At 36.5% G+C, this 20,920-nt stretch overlaps 1 protein-coding gene across 1 annotated transcript; it reads right to left on the bottom strand.

Moving 5' to 3' along the window:
- Window positions 1-2,951: 2,951 nt before the first annotated feature.
- On the bottom strand, window positions 2,952-14,804 carry LOC115229155 (ribonuclease H1). Its single transcript, XM_029799562.2, has 7 exons — window positions 14,663-14,804; window positions 12,812-13,132; window positions 10,654-10,765; window positions 8,498-8,552; window positions 8,184-8,268; window positions 5,440-5,564; window positions 2,952-3,220 (listed from the first exon to the last, which is right to left on the bottom strand). Exons 2-7 carry the CDS (start codon window positions 13,077-13,079, stop codon window positions 3,137-3,139), a joined length of 729 nt encoding a protein of 242 aa, XP_029655422.2. The 5' UTR covers window positions 13,080-13,132; window positions 14,663-14,804; the 3' UTR covers window positions 2,952-3,136.
- Window positions 14,805-20,920: the final 6,116 nt, after the last annotated feature.

Genomic DNA, 20,920 nt, shown 5'->3' with positions numbered 1-20,920 from the left:
GCTTATATTTACAACGCTACTCACTACCAATAGGGACAACAATTTTAACATGTTTGAATGATGGTAGGTTAAAGCAAGACGAACCGATGTGACATGTCTGTTGCCAAACAATCACTGAAACTTTCTTTTCAGGTGCCCAATACCATCTCTCCTGCCCATGTAACCTCCAGTGTCCCTTACCCAGTTCTCAGGGTTGGCACTGTGAATATAGGCACATTGAAAAGTAGATCTTGCAAGATTGTTGAGCTGCTTGAATGGAGGCATGTTGTTGTATGCTGCATTCAGGAGGTAAGGTGGGGAGGAGCTTCAGCCATGTTCCTCACAGGCAAGACGTGTAGGTATACTTCTTGCAGAGAAATGGGTAGATAAGGTCATAGAAGTAGTCAGAGTGAGCAATAGAGTGCTTAAGCTTGGGCTAGTCTTGCAGAATAGCATAGCATCAATTATCTCTGTCTATACCCTACAAGCAAGCCTACTAAATGAACAGAAGGACTATTTTTATGATATTCTCCTGCAGGCTACCTCCAAGACAAATGACAAGAATCTCATCTTTGTGGCTGGGTATTTCAATGAGCATATCAAACGGCAGCCCGGTATTTTCCATGATGTACATGGGGGCCATGGAATTGGAGGGAACAGGGTTACTGGTGTTCTGTAATGCAAATAACCTATTGATCTGCAACACTAACTTCAAGAAGCTGACCAGCCAGCTGATAACCTACCAATCAGGTGGCTACGCTAGCCAGATTGATTACATTCTCACCAAGCAGCAGGATGCATTGTTGCTCTTAAATACAGAGTGTTTCGGATTTCAAGACAGTTTATGAGAGAAATCGTGATGTCATAGGAGATAAATGTGTCTGCATGGATGATGGTGCACTTGTATTTAATGATTATGCAAAGAAAGAGGCTTCAAAATGTTATTATGAAAGACTGCTGAATGTGGAGAATGAATGGGAGGAGAAACTTGTCAACGCCACTGTGAGGCCCACCTCATCCCAGGTCTTTCAAAGGCTTTCTCTATGTCAATAAAAGCCAGGTACAGAGATTTATCTTTGGCTGGGTATTTCTCCCGCAGTTGTCTTACCAGAAATATAGCATTAGTGGTGCTTTTTCCTGGCACAAACCCAAACTGCATCTCATCTAAACTGACCCTCTCCGTGACTTTCATTACCTGATCCAACAACTTAATACCTCTATTATTATTCGTATCTAATACATCATCACCTTTACTTTTGTAGCAGTTGACTATGGTGCTGCTCCTCTTTCATGTGTCACCTGATTGACTATACGGGTGACTAGACTATAGCCAACACTGCTAGATATTTTAAGCATCTCTGCGGTGATTCCTGATGGGCTGGAAGCTTTCCCTGTCTTCATACCCTTAATTGCTTTATCTACCAAGGTAAACAATGCATCCTGTAGCTCAAGTTTCATTGGCAGCAACATGTTAATACTAATGGAATAAAAATACCTTACTTAAAAAAAGAAAAAAACAAGAGTTGGTGACAGGAAGGATATCATTTTACTATAATGGGCGTTATATCCATCTGTCTCTGCCCTCTTCATGGTCAAAGAGCTGGACCAGTGTTTTTCAGAATTATGAAGGAGGAAATCAAGGAAGTTTTTAGTGAAAAAAACATGAAAAATTACGATTATTACTGGATACTGAAGGTAATTGTTCAGTTCACAGGTGTAAAAAAGTAAATAAAAATTACGGGGGAGATAACTAATAAAAGAAGTAAAGGGAAGTAAGTCAACTTCTTATAATGAGTGTTATGTCTTTCCGTCTGTCTGCTCCCTTTTCATGGTCAAATGGCCGGATTACAAAGGAGGTAAATAGGAAAAAATGTGAAGAAGTATGATTATTTAGTGTATATCGAGTTTTGTATCAATAAATCACCTTTGATTTTTTTCTTAAATTCCAGTAACGAGGATTAACTCTGGATTCCCCTCCCTATATAGTTCGTGAATTTAGAGGGTTTAGATTTGCGATACTATCCCTTTATTTCCCATCGTAGATGGGCAGATACCTAAAGATTCTACTTGTGCATGCATTCACAGCAAACAAGGCACAAGGCCAGACTTTAGATCGTGTAGGAGTATTTTTACCTGTTCTGATGTTTACACACAGCCAGTTATATGTCGCCATGAGTAGAGAAAAGGACTCCAGTAATTTGAAAATTAGTGTCGACCAAAGAGAAAATATCGTCTACAAAGAAGTTTTGTAATCATATTGATATTATCGAAAGGAATATGATTCACAATTTAAATAAGGAAATTTGTGAACTTTGAATGTTTAAGACTATAAGCCTGCATAAAATAGCGTAAACAACTAAAATAAAAGTATATCTAAATAACATTTTTTTTCTTAATACTTTTTGTGTAGTGATTGAAGGAAGGTCTGGCTTTTGTTAGGTGTGGTCCCCATAACCATTCAGGATACAGGGGCTAGGAGCTTATTTCAGTTCGGGAGTGAATTGTCATCACGTCACTTAGTCGCAAACATGTCATGTAGCTGCAATAGAATGCTGCATCACCAACAATAATGTGATTTCTTTAAGACATCACCCAATAATCTATCAAGTCCATTTATACATTTCTCAATACATACTGCTCTTGTGACCGCCCTCCCTCATTTTATGTCCCCATCATAGATGGGTAGATTTGCTAGTGTTGTAGTCTTGTCCAACCTATGTCTGTCTGAAAAATGGGATATAAAAATAATGATGATACACAGACATAAAAACTAATTTTGGTTAGAAAAGAGAAACAGACCCACAGAAAGTATCAGAATAGCACATTGTTTGCCAGATGACTGGCTAATCACTTTTTCTTTGTAACTGGAGTCTTTATATTTTCTCTGCTATTTTATTGTAAACATATTTCAATTATGCCACTTTTATCATAATTATTTGACGCACCAACAAGAAATAACCACATGAACTAAATTATGAATGCATATATCTTTTATTGTAGAAATACTACTATATATCTTTGTGAGAGGATGTTTGGAAAGTATTATTGTAAGATTATGCTTATCACTATATCTGTGCAAGAGAGAGAGACTGTGTTTGTGTGTGTGTGACTTTATGATTTATTTGTTGACATTCCAATTAACAACATGCAGGAAAATCTACTCAGGTAGAGGAAGTTCTCCTCCTTTTTTGGCCAATTGTTCAGCAGCTTCGATTCCAGCACAACATTTATCCACATGGACCTAGGAAATAGAAATAATATACAATCAAAATAATTTTTATATTTACTTGTTGATGTAAAGAGGAGGCTATCCACAGCCTATCTATTTTTATTCTCCTATGCGGAGACTGAGAATAGAAATTAGAGAAACTCTCATTAAACTATAAAATTAAATAAAATAATAATTTTAAAAATCTCTAAACATTAGTACCAATTTGAAACATGCATATTGTATTCCCAGGCCTACAATAATCACTTCCAAGTCCTTCCCTTCCCTGAATAACATCCCATTGGAATTCCCTTCCTGCCCTAGTTCTTTCTGTAGCAATCAACTTGAAGCAGCCAACTTAACCACTCTTAGAGGGCCTACATGGGCCATGAACACAATTCATATTGATAATTCTTTCTAATTTTCGCACAAGGCCAACACTTTTCTTTCTTTTAATAATAATTCTAATTACAATAAACCAGTCCCACTGGTTTGTTATTAAGTACTGACCATTCCTTGGTTAATCAAGTTACAAATTATACTAATATTTCTCTCAAAAGAGTTAAGTAGGTATCTTGCCTTTTCTGTTTCAAATTCATGTCTAAAATTTTAAGCATTGATTCATTCATAAAATAGTGTTTTTTTAAATTAAAAACAACCATTCAAATACACTATTTTCTTTAAAACCCCTTTCTTCTAAGTGCTAGGCAATATATAATAACAACTGTTTATGACTATTTTCATTGGTTATTAAAGAAAAGTTTCTTGTTTCTTTGAATAATAGAAAGTTATTACTAACATTTTTAGACATGAAAAATTTTCTAGGCATCTACTCAAATTTTTGATGAGAGATTAAAATGACATTTAATTCTTCTAGAGTTCTTTGACAATCTGTCAATGAGAATAGATCATCTGGAACATTGTAATTCTTTGTGCTAGTTCATTCAGTAGTTGAAACAAACTTAAGAGAGTTAAGGATGTGTGTGGCAGGGGTGTACATATGCATACTTGCTTTTCTCCTCCCTCATTCAAATTTTATTCTTTTCTGTGCCAGCTATTTCTCATCTATTTCCAGTTCATCTGTTGTTCAGACTACATTCTATATTCCACCTTCACACACTGAAAAGTATTATTTGGTTGATAACCAGATGAGAAGAGGAGAGAGTGGAAGCAAAAAGACTTCCAGTTACTGTGGCTCTAAGTCTCCCTGCTAAGTTTCTTTATAGCCACTACTTTTCTTCAAACCTCTCCAACATCAACAGTAGTTCAACTACCAATTATTTTACACTGATGACATCTTGCCTCACCTTTCTTTGTACTTATTCTCATCACATTTCTTTCCTCTCTCACTCCTCCTACACCAATGCAGCTACTGTTGAGGATGAGCAGTTTTCCATCCCTAAATTTTGCACTAATTTGTGTTGTCACCTGCCCAAATCCATAAAATTAAATATTAAAAAATTATTGATCTATTTCTCACCTCAAAGCTTTTACTTCATTATCAGAGAAAAGGGAGGAGAGAGCATCTAAGTAGTAACAACTTGCTAGAAAAAGCCAAATTTCTCTTAAATCACACCCTGCTGTCTTGGAATAGGACATACTTCAGAAAAGATGCATGGCCTTGGCTAGAATACCTTTGATCATAAGTCTGTTCAATTAGGGTTAAAACAACAACATTTTTAGAGTTGCACCTCACAGAATGCTCCAACTTACAGCTAATCAAAGCACAACAACCCTTGCCAGTTCTCTGGTACCTCAACTCACTGGTTGACACTACCAGTTCTACACTGATGACTCTTCACAACATATGTTTCACCTCTGACTCATCAGACAGTTAAATGTGGGACTGAAACCATTCTCCTAGATATGTCCTTCCACACTGCTCACACAACCAAACCTAACAGTCTGCAACATATGGAAGAAACCCCTCATACCATCATCAACTTCTACTATATCATCAAGATGATCAGTAGGAAAGGTAAAAAGCACACAGACTGAAAAATTTTTCTCCTCCAAAATTACAGTCAGATTTTCTAATCTCTTACCAAAATCTTTGCAAACCTTGATAAGTAATCTTAACCTCTTCTAATTAGACCACAATGGAAAAAAAAAACAAAGCACACAATCAAACATGTTTTCTCTCTCTCTCTCTCTCTCTCTCACACACACACACAGAATAAAATCCTTCAGTTGGTTTAGATGTCATGATAGAGTTTTCTTTTAGCTTCCCAGTTCGTCCTGCTTAAACTTACCCATTTAACATTGATTCCCTCCAATTTCTTATCCAATTCCTGCAGTTCTTCTTTGTTTGTCACTTCTTCTCCACTTGATTTCATCCAGTTCTTCTTTTTCCAACCCTCCAACCATTTAGTTATACCTGGTGTGAGGGAGAGAAGGAACAGATTTAACATTATTGTCTTAGGCCTAACTTTTTGGTGTTACATTTAAAATCCCACCCAGCGTAACACTACCCTCTGGTCACTAATGGCCTCTAACTTATTCTGTTGCAAGTATTTGTGTTAATCTCTTGGTTCCTTTTAATTTAAATTTATTGCAAGCTCTGAAGTGTTGACGCTCAGGTTAAGGCCCCACTTCTCTCATGATTAAGATACACAAATACACAAAGTAATTATCATGGAAGTCAATAATGACAGCAAACACCAGAGAAACCACCATCATCATAATTTAACATCCATTTTTCCATACTTGCATGGATCAGACTGAAATAGTTAAGGCAGATTTTCTACAGCCAGATGTATTTCCTATTGTCAACCCTCACTTTGTTTCTAATTTTACCTTGTGCTTATTCTTAGTGCAAGTTTTGAAGAGTACAGTGCAATTTTAACAGTTATTTTGTCAAAGCTGTTATGGAAATGACAAAGGAGCATATTCGGTATATTATGCTTTATAAGTTCAATAAAGGCAACAAAGCAACAGAAATTGCAAGGTATATTAATGCAGTATATGGGGTTCAGAAATAAGCATAAGCCAGTATCAACAGTGGTTCCAGAAATTCCGAGCCAGAAACTACAGCCTAGAAGACGAGCCTCATTCTGGAAGATCTGTAGAGCCCAACAAGGACATCCTGCAAACCCTGGTGGAACAAAATCCCATTGTAACTGTTGAGGAACTAGCAGAGAAACTTGGATTTGGTCATTCAACCATTCATCAACACCTGTGTGCCATTAGAAAAGTCAGCAAATTAGGTCAATGGGTCCCCCACAAACGTCCTGAGTCTAATTGCGCGCAGAGAGTGAATGGGTGTTCTTCTTTGCTGTTACATCTCACAAATGAACTTTTTTGGACCAAGTAGTGACTGGTGACAAGAAATGGGTTCTCTATAAACATGTCAAGCACTGAAGACAGTGGGTAGGAAAAGGAGAAACACTGGCACCACATAATGTGTTGTTATCTGTATGGTGGGATATGAAAGGTTTAGTCCACATTGAACTTTTAAACCCAAACCAAACAGTAACAAAGGAGATCTACTGTGAGCAGCTTGAGCAACTTAAGTCAGCACTAAAAGAAAAACAACTATTTTTGGTTTCAAGACGAAAGGTGTTCTTCCATCAGAATAATGCTCAGCCACATATAGCAAGGATGACATTCCAAAGGCTTGAGCAGTTTGAATGGGAAACCATATTCACCGGACATTGCCCCATCTGATTATCATTTATTCTGCAGTCTTCAAAATTATTTGGGCTAAAAAATAGGAATTCTGCAGATGAGGTCAGAACTGTACTGGAGGAGTATTTTTCGTCACAGACAAGTGAATTTTGGAAGAGGGGCAAGTGTACCAGATATATGGAAGAGCATTGTAGAAAATGAAGGAGAGTATATTTTAGACTGGAAAAGAATTTTGTTTATCTTAATTTTGAAAAATGAAAGAAGTACAAAAAACCACATTATTTATGGCATGACCCAATAGTTCCAAGATATGTATGGTTAATAAAATAACACCTGTGACATGAGAGATGTGGGTGTGGCTATCATCATTATCATCATCATTTAATGTCTGTTTACCATGCTGGCATGGGTTCGATGGTTTGACTGGAAGTGGTAAGCTGGAGAGCTGCACCAGATTCCAGTCTGATTTGGCATGGGTTTTTACAGGTGAATGCCCTTTCTAATGCCAACCACTCTGAAAGTGTAATGGGTGCTTTTTATGTGCCACTGGCATGGGCACCTTTTACATGACACCAGTAACAGCCATGACTACGATTTCACAGGTGCCATTTACATGACACTAGCAAAGGTCATGACTATGGTGTCACTTGGTTCAATGAGTCTCCCCATGCACAGCTATACAAACAGAAATAACAATATTATGATGAATGAGAAGTAGATAAACAAACTGAAAAATAAAAACAAAAGTATTCCACATAAATATTACCTGTAACAGATTTACTTGTACAAATATTTTGTGAAGAGCAAAGATAAGTGTAGCTCCAGCTGTTATTTGCTACAATGAAGCTGACCAATAAACAATATAAACATCTGTAGTAAGTCCTGCCAATTTGTTCCTGGAAGACTACATGTAAAAAGCCCTGCTGCTAAAGGTGAATATTGTAAAAGAGGTATTCTGGAAATACCTAATCCCCAGGCCAATGAGGGAGGCTCTATAATTACTTAACATGCTAGAAATAGCAATCTGATCTCCCTCAAATCACTCCCTACCATCTTAAAAATGGATAGACACATTGGATAAATGTAGTTCTAGATACATTTAAGAAATAAAAAAATAAAAAAACGGGATAGTCTGCTTTGTTCAATCAGCATCGATCTAAAATAACATGCACAATTTTCTGCTTCAACCTTAACATATAGTAATTTTGCAATAGGATGCAGTCACACACAACACTAAGAGATCCTCTGGACATTCACTGATGGAAGTAAAATACTTGGGTTCGAAATGAAAGAAGTTAGGGAATAACATCCACAAACACTAAATAGGTTAAGGATTAGTTGATTCATAGGAGAAACAAACATAACTTACTGTCTATTAGGTTCTGATTATTAGTTTTGATAATAAGGTTTGAAATCTTTTTGGCCTTTGCTTGTTCAACAGCTCTAATGGCAGCCTGCAAACAAAATAATTTCATTTTAGAAAAAGACTAAACAAAAACAAAAAAACATCTCTAGATGCTTAAATATAAAGGTTGAAGTTACAATAGCAAGAAGGGGGAAGAGTTTTTGTGCCTTCAGATGAAGTCACCCCCACTCCACACACAAGGTGTCAATTAATGAGGAGCTTCCCAACAAATAATTCTCTCAGTATTTTCACTTGAAAACTTAAATAGAATAGCTTACATATAATACAGCGCGATTGCTTTTTTGTCGGCCACCAAGTCTTTCACTTGTGTTCCTGTAAAAACAGAGCATGCTAGACTTAGTAATTCTGCTGACTAATAAAAATTACACTGCTTTTCATCATATGAAGCAATAAACCAATATACATCTTCAAATACAATCATATACATACACAAAGCAACATACACCATCATATATACTCACCTACAGACATACACACAATCCGACATATATCATCATACACACACACACACTATACACCATCGTGCACATTCAAAGTAAAAAAATTGTGATAAGTAGATAGCTGGTAAGTAGATAGACAGACAGACTGATCTTTTAGAAGAAGTAGCTTATTGCAATATTGGAAGGAAAAAAATAAGAATCTCCATTCTTTCAGTCTGTCAAGTCTTTCATTCCCTATACAATGATACACTACACACATACACATTCTTATGAATATAACTGTATTCATTGTGTAACTCTTTCTCAGTATGTGTGAATGTATGTACACAGATAAACACAAATTTCTCTATGTGATTGTTAGAAACATTTAGTTAAATAAAGCTAATGCTTTTGAAAATAAAACATTTCATGCTTTCTATAGTCATATCTCCAATTGACTAAATATCTTTAATGATTTTGTTGATAAATGAGTTTCTGTATAAACATACATATGTATACAGACAGATAAATAATATTGTGTCATATTCATACATACATACATACACATATATATATATATATATATATATATATATATATACCTGTGTGAATGTGTATACACATGTCATTATACAGAGAAAGACAAACAGAGAGAGAGAGGGGGAAAGAAAGAGATATGTGAACAGAATAGCGATTCATATTTTTGTGTTAAAAATAGTGCTGAGAAATATATGTGTGTCTGTACATACATGGACTCTCAATGAAACACCTGCACAGATGATGTTTATAGAGATCAAAAGTTTGTACTGCACATTAGGTCACTCCCTCCATCAAATTGACACTGTTTGTACAGATGGATGATGTGTCATACATCAGATGTCAAAGTGATTGCAGAGCAACGTGAGACAAAATGTTTTACTCAAGAACACAACAAGCAGCCCAGTCCAGGAAATGATCTCACATTCACAAGTTCAACACTAACTACTAGGCCTCCCCGCCAATCTGTGTTCATACAAATATACATGCAGAGAGGGGTGAGTAAAGCGAACTGGAAGACAGGTTTCACAAAAATGATACGACTGATACACATTTACAGACATACAAATATACACATTTACACACACTATATACACACATTCATACACAAAAAGAGTATATACAATGTTCACACCCTGAAACGCCTATCAATATACAAACCAACATTTTAACAAACTTCAATACATAAAGTAAAGACTTACCAGTTAATTTGTGATGGAGAGTATGAGGGGTGAGGGATATTTATTATGACAAAGATATACATGAATTAAAGGAGTAAATTAGGTGCCATTATCTTAATATGACCACCATACTGCAACTCAGTCCAGGCAATGTTGTTCCTGACACTGACAAAATCTTCAACTGAGCAAACAAAGGAATCTATATGTGATGGATGGACCACACATTACCTGAGGGTGAAATTTGAAACCAGCCACTGATGTAACCTAAAAAAAACCCATATAAAACTAAGTTCAACCCTTAAGTCCAAAAGAGTAATTTAACGTGACGTAACTATAAATTTGTAAAATCGGAGACTCCTTATTTTCCTCAACACAGATGTACCCCAACAGATGCTTTTTCACTTGCAATTCCTCCTTGATGCCAAAGAAATTATTCCCCCTCATCCTTGTTGTTTCTACCCACTCAATCTCCTAGGAAAATCTGCTAAGTTTCTTCCCATCATATCACAGCCTTACTGTTTTACATAAAAGATAAACTATATAAAGTAGTCCTAAATATACAAAAGACAGATAGGTTATGGCTTATAGAAACATTACTAAGCGATATATTGAAACAATTCAAATCTATAAAGGCACAATAATCCTTCTGTTCCCAAAGAATAAATAGAAATGGGGGACCACATTCTATATTTCTAGCTCTATCCCCATCCATCCCATGTTGTTATGTGACTATTAGTCAAGCGCTAACAAGAAACAAAACAACAACAAAAAACTTACTTTTCTCTTTCTCCCCAGTAGACACCAAGTCCAGCTGAGGCATCAGGTTTACCATTGTTGAGACAGCTGCCAGCAATGAAAACATCTTTATCATCATCAGCCAATTTTTTCCCTGTAAATAAAAAATTTGCATAAATTATATATAAAAATATATTGCAGCTTGGCTCTTTATAGAAATTATAAAAAATATATTGTTGCCTGGCTCTTTATATAAATCATCTATGAACTGGCTAGAAATTATGGAGAGTGTAATCTCTAGGGAGAATATTTGGGTGAGACAAATGAGTGAATGTAATTGTTAAGCTGTTTCTTTTTTATCAATTTTACTGTGAGGAAGGGCTCTACGAATATCTGACAAATCTTCCAAAACCAATGAGATCAATGTGGTTTATGTTTATATACAACTCCAGGAAAAGAAGAGTAGCAAGTAGATTTCAAAAGACTGATGTCCTGGTGAAGTAGGCTTGGGCATAGTAGTTAGACAGAATATGGCAGAGGAGAGTAAGATAGAGATGAGAGAAATTGGCTTGAGACCAGCCAGCTCCAAAGAGCAGAAACCACAGCATCAGTGGTAGAAAAGGCAGAGTGAAGGAATAGCATGTTTGTGACCCAGAGGCTGAGAAGCGTTGGTGAGAGACTATACCAATGATTTTAATTTTGGCACAAGGCCAACATTTTTGAGGGGAGCAGGTTAGTCAAAACCATTGACCTTAAACTTACTTGATTGGTGAGTTCAAGGTCAACTCTGAAAGGATGAAAGACAAAGTTGGCATTGGCAGAATTTGAACTCAGGACATAAAGAGCCAGAGCAAACACATGTGAGAAATTTTCTTGATGCTCTACTGATTCTACCAATCCCTAATAATAATAATTGTTTCTAGTATAGGCACAAAACCTGCCTTGTAACTGACAAGTACATTATTTTATTAACCATGGAGAGGTGAATGGCAAAGTAGATCTTGGTAGGGATTGCAATAATAATAATGATGATGATGATGATGAGTATGGATTCAAAGACACAGAAACTATTGACTGATGAGTATGATTATGAAGTCATGGAAACTATTGACAGATCATGGAACAATTTATTCCAAGAGTGATACATATAGGTTGTACTTGTCCAGAAGAAAGGATGGGAAGGATTTGATCAGTTGCTGGGATTGTGTTGAAGCAGAGAAAAGCAGCTTAGGATGATATGTAAAAAATACCACAGAACCATTGCTGATACATGTGAAGAAGTCCAAAATCATTAAAATTGATAATTGTGTTAAGAAAGAGAAATCTAAAGAAGAAAAGAACACAAAAAAAAGTACAGTCAGTTTGCAAGAGATATGAGCTCCAAGACAGACACAGAAGCACTTATATGCACAGCACAAGAACAAGCATTGAGGACAAACTATTTAAAGTGCAAAATTGATAGCACAACTAAGAGTGACAAATGCCAAATGAATGGTGAGAGGAGTGAAACAGTGTGCATTGTTAGTGAATAACCAAAATCAGCACATTGTAAATACAAAGACGACAAGACAATGAGGCAAGAATGATCCATTGGAGATTTGTGGAAATTATGGCCTAGAAAGATCAGACATGGTATGACCAAATTTCAGAGGGAATTACTGCGAATGAAGATTGCAAAACCCTGTGAAATACAATGATTCAGTGTGATCATCAGATTAGACAATGGAAACCTAACATTGTTGTGGTGAACAGAAAATAAAATAAAATATGCCTGATAATTGACAAGCATGTCTGGTGATAACAGGATCGAAGAGAAAGAAAAAGAAAAAGTGAACAACTATGATGAATTGAAGTGGGAAATACACAGGTTATGGGCAATGGAGAGAGTGGACATGATACAAATAGTGATTGGTGCAGGTGGAAGAATCAGCAGTTATCAAATACCAATACAGCTCAAGAAGATTGGTACAAATGTAAAAATAGAACACCTGTAAAAATCAGCATTGCTTGGAACTGCAAGAGTTCTCCACAGAGTTCTTGAACCATGATCAGTAAACAAGTGTCACTTTAGCCTGCTGGCTAGGAGAAGCTGACACTTTTTATCATACCAAGCAAAATAAGCTGCAAGTTTTCATTAACAAAAAACAATAATAAAATATTAACAATCTCTTAAAAGGAGAATGAAAACATGATACATTACCAGTAAAACCTCCTTCTTCTTCAACACACTTCTTCTTTTCAGGAGGTTCTGATGCGTCTTCAGATGAATCAGAAGCCTTCCTCTTAGTAGTTCCTGTCAAAAGCTTAGAATCAATTGCCAGTTTAACACTTGTTGTCAACTTAGCCAAATCATTTTCAACATTACATGCTAATGTTGAAAATTCTTTGCTTTCTTCTGAGTCATCCAAATCAGCCAGCATTGACACCAGTGTCTGACAGAGAGGAGAGACTTCTTTCACTCTGGACATGAGTTTTTTCACAATCGGTTGAATAGATTTTGCTACACTGGAGAGAGTTTTGTCTGTTAATATATAAATAAAATAGCAAATTAGTTACATAATATTAACAAAAAAACACTAATTACTTGGGAGAGCAAAAATGGGAAAAGACTATTAAATATATATCCACTGAGAGACAGAGAGAGTGTGTGTGTATTTAAGAAATTTGTTAGTCATCCACATGGTTTCAGGTTCAGTGGCACCTAGACCAAATATCTTCTGCTATAGTCCTGGGCCAAAGAAAGCTTTATGAATGAATTTGTAAGATGGAAACTAAAAGAAGTTCCTTGTGTGTGTGTGATGTGATGATTGTAAATGAACATCTCCATCATTAAAACAATGCTATTTATCTCTAATCTCCTGTGAAAAACATGTCTGGCTATGAGGGAAAATATTACCTTGCTTAAGGGTTGCAAATAACAAGGGCATCAAGTTGATGGGGTGACTGGAATAGGTATCTGCTAGTCTTCTTCAAAAATCTTGTTCAAACATACACGAGAGCAGATATGTGGTTAGCCTTGACCAATGGTGGCCCAATATAGTACTTACCTGGAACTTTATTTTTATTGGCCCTCAACAAATGAAAGACAAAGTTTATCATAGTGGGATTTAAACTCACAATAGAAAGAGATGGAACAAAACCTGCACAGCATTTTGTCTGACACTACTAATCCTGCCACAACAGCAATCTTTCATCTTTATTTGTTTCAGCTTTTGGATTGCAGCCATGCACTGCCTTGAACGATTTAGTTGAACAAAGTGAGCCAGTACTAATTTTTTAAAAGTCTGGTACTTACTACATCAGTTTCTTTTGTCAAACTACAAAGTTATGGGCACATAAACAAACTAACTCTGGTTGTCAAGCAGAAACACAAGACAGACACACTTTGTGTGATGGGCTTCAGTTTCATCATCATCATCGTTTAACGTCCGTTCTCCATGCTAGCATGGGTTTGATGGTTCAACCGGGGATCTAGGAAGCCAGAAGGCTGCACCAGGCTCCAGTCTGATCTGGCAATGTTTCTACAGCTGGATGTCCTTCCTAATGCTAACCACTCCGTGAGTGTAGTGGGTGCTTTTTACGTGCCACCAGCACAGGTGCCAGGTGAGGCTGACAACAGCCACAATTGGATTGGTGCTTTTTACATGCCACCGGCACGGAATCCAGTCAAGGCGGCGCTGGCATCGGCCACGTTCTGTTTACCAAATTCACTCACAAGGTATTGGTCAGCCTGGACTATAGTATAAGACACTTGCCCAAAATGCAAGCATAGTAGGACTGAACCTGAAATCATATGATTGCAAAGCAAGCTTCTTCACAACACAACCAAACCTGCACAATAATTATTTTTTGATACAGACACAAAGTCACAATGAGAGAACAGCTGACTATATCAATCTCAGTACTGGACCATTATTGAGCCCCAGAAGGATGAAAGTTAATTGACCTAACTAGGATTTGAACTCAGAACGTAAAAAACTGAGCTAAATACCACAAGATATTCATTCAACACTCTACTGATTATACCAAACAGCACTAAAATTCTATTCACCTGATGCCGGAATTTCTGCAAAAGCCAGAGCTTCCTCTTCTGTACTGAACTTCTTAAACTTGGCGCCATAGAAACCATTTATCTGTTCTTGACATTCAGTCCTGAAAAAGAAGAAATATCTTCTGTAAATGTTTAATTTCAATTATTGTTTAAAACAAAGATTGGAGTGGTAGTGAATTGGGCAGGATTTAAAAGTAATGAGGTGACTGGAAGTGATAAATGCACTGAAACTGGGAAATAGTAGACAGAGTGAAACATAAGGATAAAGTTTCAGTTCTTAAAACTTTTATTTTCTCTTCCACATTTCTGATTTTGTGTTTCAGAGAAATCATTATTCATGAGTGCCAGGTGACATAGCAAATATATCTTCAATCTTATCTGTTGCAACAATAGTAGCAGTAGTTGTTTAGTCCAATGTTATCCTTGACCAAGCAGACTGTAAGGTGTGATTTGAGGGAGATTTCTCCCTATTTCTAGCAGTCAAACTAAACCTGTAGTTTTGTCCATCAGTCAATAAAGTGACTGACTTGACTGTTGTTAAGGTTTAGTTCTAGTCTGGGCCCACATTGCACATGTATATATGCAGTGCTTATCATGACTATCGGAACGTATTTCATTTTAGTTGGTGTACAGTACTGATGATTGCAGTGAATACAAGCAAACAGAATTGGCCATTATGGCTCACTTTGATTCCTCAGGGACTATTAGAAGCTTTTTTCTTTTTAATGATTAAGAAGAAGGACAGTATCCATTATTGATTTCAGGAACCCATGTAACTGAAGGGAAGAGGTTATCCTGAAATCAGAGCAGAAGAGCAGACTCTGTTGAAGGTTCCTCAAGGATTAGGTAGTTGTGTTAAGGATTAAGTCTACCGTTATCACCAAGAATGGCCCCTTTAATGGGATCCATATAGCTTCCATATACCAGTTTTTATTCCAGAAGCTCTGATTGACCTGAGGGTAAGGTAGAAGACACTTGTCCAAGGTGCTGCGCAGCAGGATCAAACTCAAAACCACTTAGTTACAAAGCAAACTTCTTAACTTCCACAGCCATACTTAACTGAACAGATCCGGTTGTTATTTCTAGCAGGTCAAGCAACTGGTATTCATTTATTGAATCAAGTGGTATTGCTTGTGGATATGTATTATGTGAGTTGTGTTTGTGTGTATTAAGAATAATCTTAGATAACTTGTGTACCCGTACCGTCAAAAATGACAGCATGAAAATGATACAGATAATAAAATCAAAATAAAAACATTACAACCTTTATCTCAGTAATTGCTTCAGCACTACGTTTCTAGTGAAAACCCTACCAGCAATGAGTTTGCCTTGTTTTGGATGGTTCGTTTAATTCTTCCATTCTTCTCATTGATTTCTCTCCTTTATGCTGCTTCCTCTTCTGTTTCATCATCGTCTTTGTGATGCTTTCATTCTTAGATATTCTCTTCTCACTGCTGCTTGCTCTTCTGTTTCATCTCGGCACTTTTGTGCTGCCCTCCCTTTCTTTGGATATCTCTCCTTTGTGCAATTAGGTGCTCCTTTTCATTTTGACGTCTTCGAGCCTGTCTTCTTGCATTTTGCACTCATCTCTCTTGTCTCACTTCTCGTGATTGATTTAATAACCTTAATGTATTGTTTAATCTTCTTGCATCCAGTTCTTCCTGAGTGAGACTGGCTGTTCTTCACCTTTGTCTCTCTCTGGCTAACCATCGCCTTCTATCAGATTCATTCTCCATAGCAGGTGGATAAATATATTTAATACAACAAATTACAAACTTCAAAACAAATGAGTATATTTGTGTGTGTGTGTACGTACGTTAATTTGTTTATATTTCTATACACAACCATACAAAGTATAAAATTACACAGGATTATATTAATGGCATACACAGAGAGTTTTTTTCCAAGCAACATCTACACAGTCTCTATCTCTGTCTCTTTCACACTCTTACCGCCTTGGCAAAATTCTTCATTCATAAATATTTACAAACATCACTGTATCAGCAAGCATTTGTAAATATTTATAATCACCTTCCCTTTATATTTAGCTTTCTTTAAACAGACAATATTATGTAGTGAGATGGTGTAGCAAAAAATGCTGAGGTAGCAGATAAAATAGGCATGTGGATGACATCAAAGTAAAACAATGGGAAAGCATCGGATTGTGTTTTAAATAATTTATTTAATCAACACTTGCATTTACTTCTTGGATACACCAAAAAATTCACCACATGACATTACCAACTTGCTTCAAGTTGGCAAAGAAGAAAATAAACAGGGGAAATACTGTGCCAATATATGAGGTAGAACTGGACATGTTTTGTGTCTGTGTGTGCGCTGGTCATTCGGTGGTGTCTGTTTATGTTCTGCGACTGCTACTGTGTTGGGTTGTTCATGCTGAATATGTGATTCTTTGTTGGCTGCTTGACTGGTGCAAGTTACTTGTTGGCTGTCTCGCCTGGTGACGGCTATCTGCCTCTGTCATATGTCTGACTGTATTTATAATGGTCATGACAGCTAGAAGGACAGACATACCACAAGAGTAATTTCTACCAATGTAGGTCACCTCCTGTCCACTTGAACCTTAAATGACACGGTTCAGGTCATAGGTTGACGGGAAATCCGTTGATCACTTTTGACAGGACAAAGAAATTTCTTTTGCACTTGTTTGGCCAGTGGTGGATCAAATGAGCGAGAATTCTTAGACTTGATTTCAAATCTCAGCTTGGAAAAAAGGATGTGGGTACATCACATCCAGCCCACTACAATTATCAAGCTTTCTTTCAATAGACAATATTTTAATTTTATGACTTAAAAATTACTACATATTTACTTATCTTATATTCTATTAACTTTGCTGCAGATTTTTAAACAAAAAAAATCTTCCAGAACAGTCAAACATCCATAGATATACAGAAAATATAATTTTGAGGTGCAAAAATCTTATTTACTTATCTTATATATTGTTATTAATGTTTATCAGAAAAAAATCAGTGTTCATTGAATAAAAATGAAAATGTTGCTGAGAGAGAGAAAGAGAGTGAGTGAAAAGAGTGAGAGACAAAGAGAGAGTGTGTGTGCGCATTTGTAAATAGAAAGTGAGAGAAAGAGCGAGGCAGTGTTCATCAATAAAGTGAAAAGGCTGTTGTTCAGAGAGAGAAAGCGAGAGGGAGAGGGCGAGAGGTGTTTGATACCAATCCCTCTCTCATTGTTATTACCATTTTGTCTCTTCCCTTTTTTTTACTCTTACTTATGCCGACGTCTACTCTCTTATTGCATGATTTTGGACAAACTTACAAACAAGCTCATTATTATGATAGATATCTTATGAATATGAAAAATTCCTAACTAATAGACATGTGGGATAGCCTTCGAATTACCATCCACAAGTTATTATTATTATTATATTTATCCTTAGCTGAAAGGAGTTCCACCTGTATAACCATTCCACTGGGAGATGAGACTGACAGGTGGTAGCTGACAACAAGAAGCATAGGAGCTTTTAAGAGAACATTCTGAGGCTTTTGCTCAAAACAAACTAAACAGATGGATATACAGGGGTTGGACAAAATAATGGAAACACCTAGCATCATAATTTTGAAATATCTATAAAACCGTCTAAAGCTTGTTTATTTTTGTGTTTTGATTTATTATTAGTGTTGCTTAATGTTTTGCTAAAATTGCTGTTTCTTTTCAGATATCATCATAAAAAGGTAATTAAAATTCATTAAAAATGACAGATCTATCGGACTTTCAAAGAGGTCAAATTGTTGGTGCTCATATGGCAGGCACTAGCATAATGAAAACAGACGAAATGTTTGGTGTATCAAGAAGTACTATCACAAAAGTAATGACAGCCTTTGAGAAAGAGGGAAAAACCTCCTTGTCAAAACAAAACTCTGGAAGAAAATCAAAACTTTCAGATGGGGACCATCAGACACTTATGCGAATTGTTAGAGAGGATCACAACAGTACAGCTCCCAAAATTACTGCAGAGCTTAATGACTACCTTGAGAACCCAGTTTCCACAAAAACTGTTCGCCAGGAGCTGCATGGGAGGGCTGCAATCAGAAAACTACTACTTTCAAAAACAAACATTGCAAAGCATTTAGAGTGGAGTAAAAACCTACAGAATTGGTCCCTAGAGCAGTAGAAGAATGTTATTTTCTTTCAGTATGATAATGCACCAATTCACACAGCTAAAATTGTTACTGAATGGCATGAGGAAAATTTTAGTGAAGTTGAACATCTCTGGCTACCACAGTCCCCAGAGCTCAATATTATTGAACATTTATGGTGAATTTTAAGAAAACAAGTAAGGAGTTGATATCGTTCACCATCATCACTACAAGAACTGGAGACTGATTTAGCTAAAGAATAGACAAAAATTTCTTTGCAAACAAATCAAAATTTGTATGAGTCCATACCTCATAGAATTCAAGCTGTAAATACTGCCAAAAGCGGTCCTACCCCATATTAAAATAAATTTGTTAGAAATTTTAAGATGTTTCCATTATTTTGTCCAACCCCTGTATATAAGTATCTATATTCTTACATATAGCAATAGCAACACTATATACTTTTCTCCTTATTTTACAACTCTGTCTTGGTACTCTACCACTGTTCCGAGACATATTTTAATTTTGAATTGTATCTTATTTCAATTCACCCTATTTCATTACCAGCTGTATGTTTATTCAAAACTAAATATTTTATAAATATCCCAACCAAATTTTGGTTTCTTCCTTAATTTTAGGTTTCTACTCTAACTCTTTAAGGCACACCCTACCCCTTACTAACTTCTTCCCTCTTTTTCTCCTTTTCTGTTATGTCTCTGCATGTCACATTCTAAGGTCAGCAGAATACTTCTGCTAGCTTACTTTCCACCCTTCTGTTTTTTTTGTGAAAGGAATGAGTTCCTTTGTTCAGGTGCTCCATTTGCTATAAAAATCTGCTGAATGGAGGGCTGGGCATGCTGTGGTTACTGATGTACAAACATGTGCTGAAGTTATGACATCTCCAGTGCTTCCTTGATGGTGAGTAGGTGTGGTCATAGTTTTTCAGATGGGATTTTCCAGTTTGTCTCTTTGACTGAGCTGCAGTCTTGAATCAAGCATAGACATAGAGTGTTGTCAGGTGCTCACAGTCCTCTGTCAATCAGGAAAAGCAGTCAGTGGAAGATCTACTCCGGCCTTCTATAGAGGGTTAGTGGCAGGCAAGTACAATGATGTTCTCGGGGAGATTCTGGGCGTTGGTGAGAATCAACTGGTCGGTCTGTTTCAAGTTTTTGGGCCAGGGCCTACGGATAATTTCCAGAAATCCTTGACTTCGCAGTACTACCAGGGGGTAACTGGCAGGACTTCCAAGCGAAAGGAAGGAAGGTGGCAGGATTGTCTTTCTTTGCTCGGTAGCCTTAGCAAATGAGGTTATGTGGTGAACCATATTGAAAGGGCTGAAGACAGACACTTTCCTCTTTGGCCAAGCCTTCAACTTCTTAAGCTTAACTTGAAATGGAAAGTGAGGGTGGAAAGGGAAGTGCTGCTTCCCCATAATTTTACTAAAAGGTGGGTGAATGCTGCAAGAATGGTCCAACTAAGCATGCACCTGTAAGTTGGAGGACAATGTAAAGAGAACACTTGTCCTAGTGGTCAGCACAATCCTGGTTTTTGTGAGATCTCCACAAGCAGCCCTAAGAAGTCTCCTTCTTTTGGGGAATTATTCATTGTTATAATTTACATTGTTAGTTTTATTTTTTACATGTCTTTTATGTAACCCCACATTGTATTGCCCTGTACTGTCTCCAATGTTTTTGTGAACCCTTAGTGGTTATTGAACATTATCATTATTATTATTCATATTATTGTTATTGTCATTATTTATAATACTAGTATTACTGTCTTTATTATTATTAATAGTGGTATTATTATTGTTATTATTATTATTATCATTGTCGTTGTTAAGGCACAGAGCTAGCAGAATCATTAGCATGCCAGGCAAAATGCTTAGTGGTATCTCTTCCTGCCTTACAGTCGGAGTTCAAATTCCGCCCCGGTTGACTCTGTCTTACATCCTTTTGGGGTTGATAAAATAAGTACCAGTCACACACTGGGGTCAATGTAATCAACTAGACTCCTCCCCAAAATTTCAGGCCTTGTAGAAAGGATTATTATCATTGCTATTGCCATTATTTATAATACTAGTATTATCGTCTTTATTATTAATAGTATCATTATTATTATTGAGGCAGTGAGCTCCAAG

This window comes from Octopus sinensis, unplaced genomic scaffold (genome assembly GCF_006345805.1).
Source record: "Octopus sinensis unplaced genomic scaffold, ASM634580v1 Contig12038, whole genome shotgun sequence".
In the NCBI taxonomy this organism is placed as follows: Eukaryota; Metazoa; Mollusca; class Cephalopoda; order Octopoda; family Octopodidae; genus Octopus; species Octopus sinensis.
The sequence above is the reverse complement of the archived record's forward strand: the minus strand, read 5'-3'. Positions and strand labels throughout refer to the sequence as shown.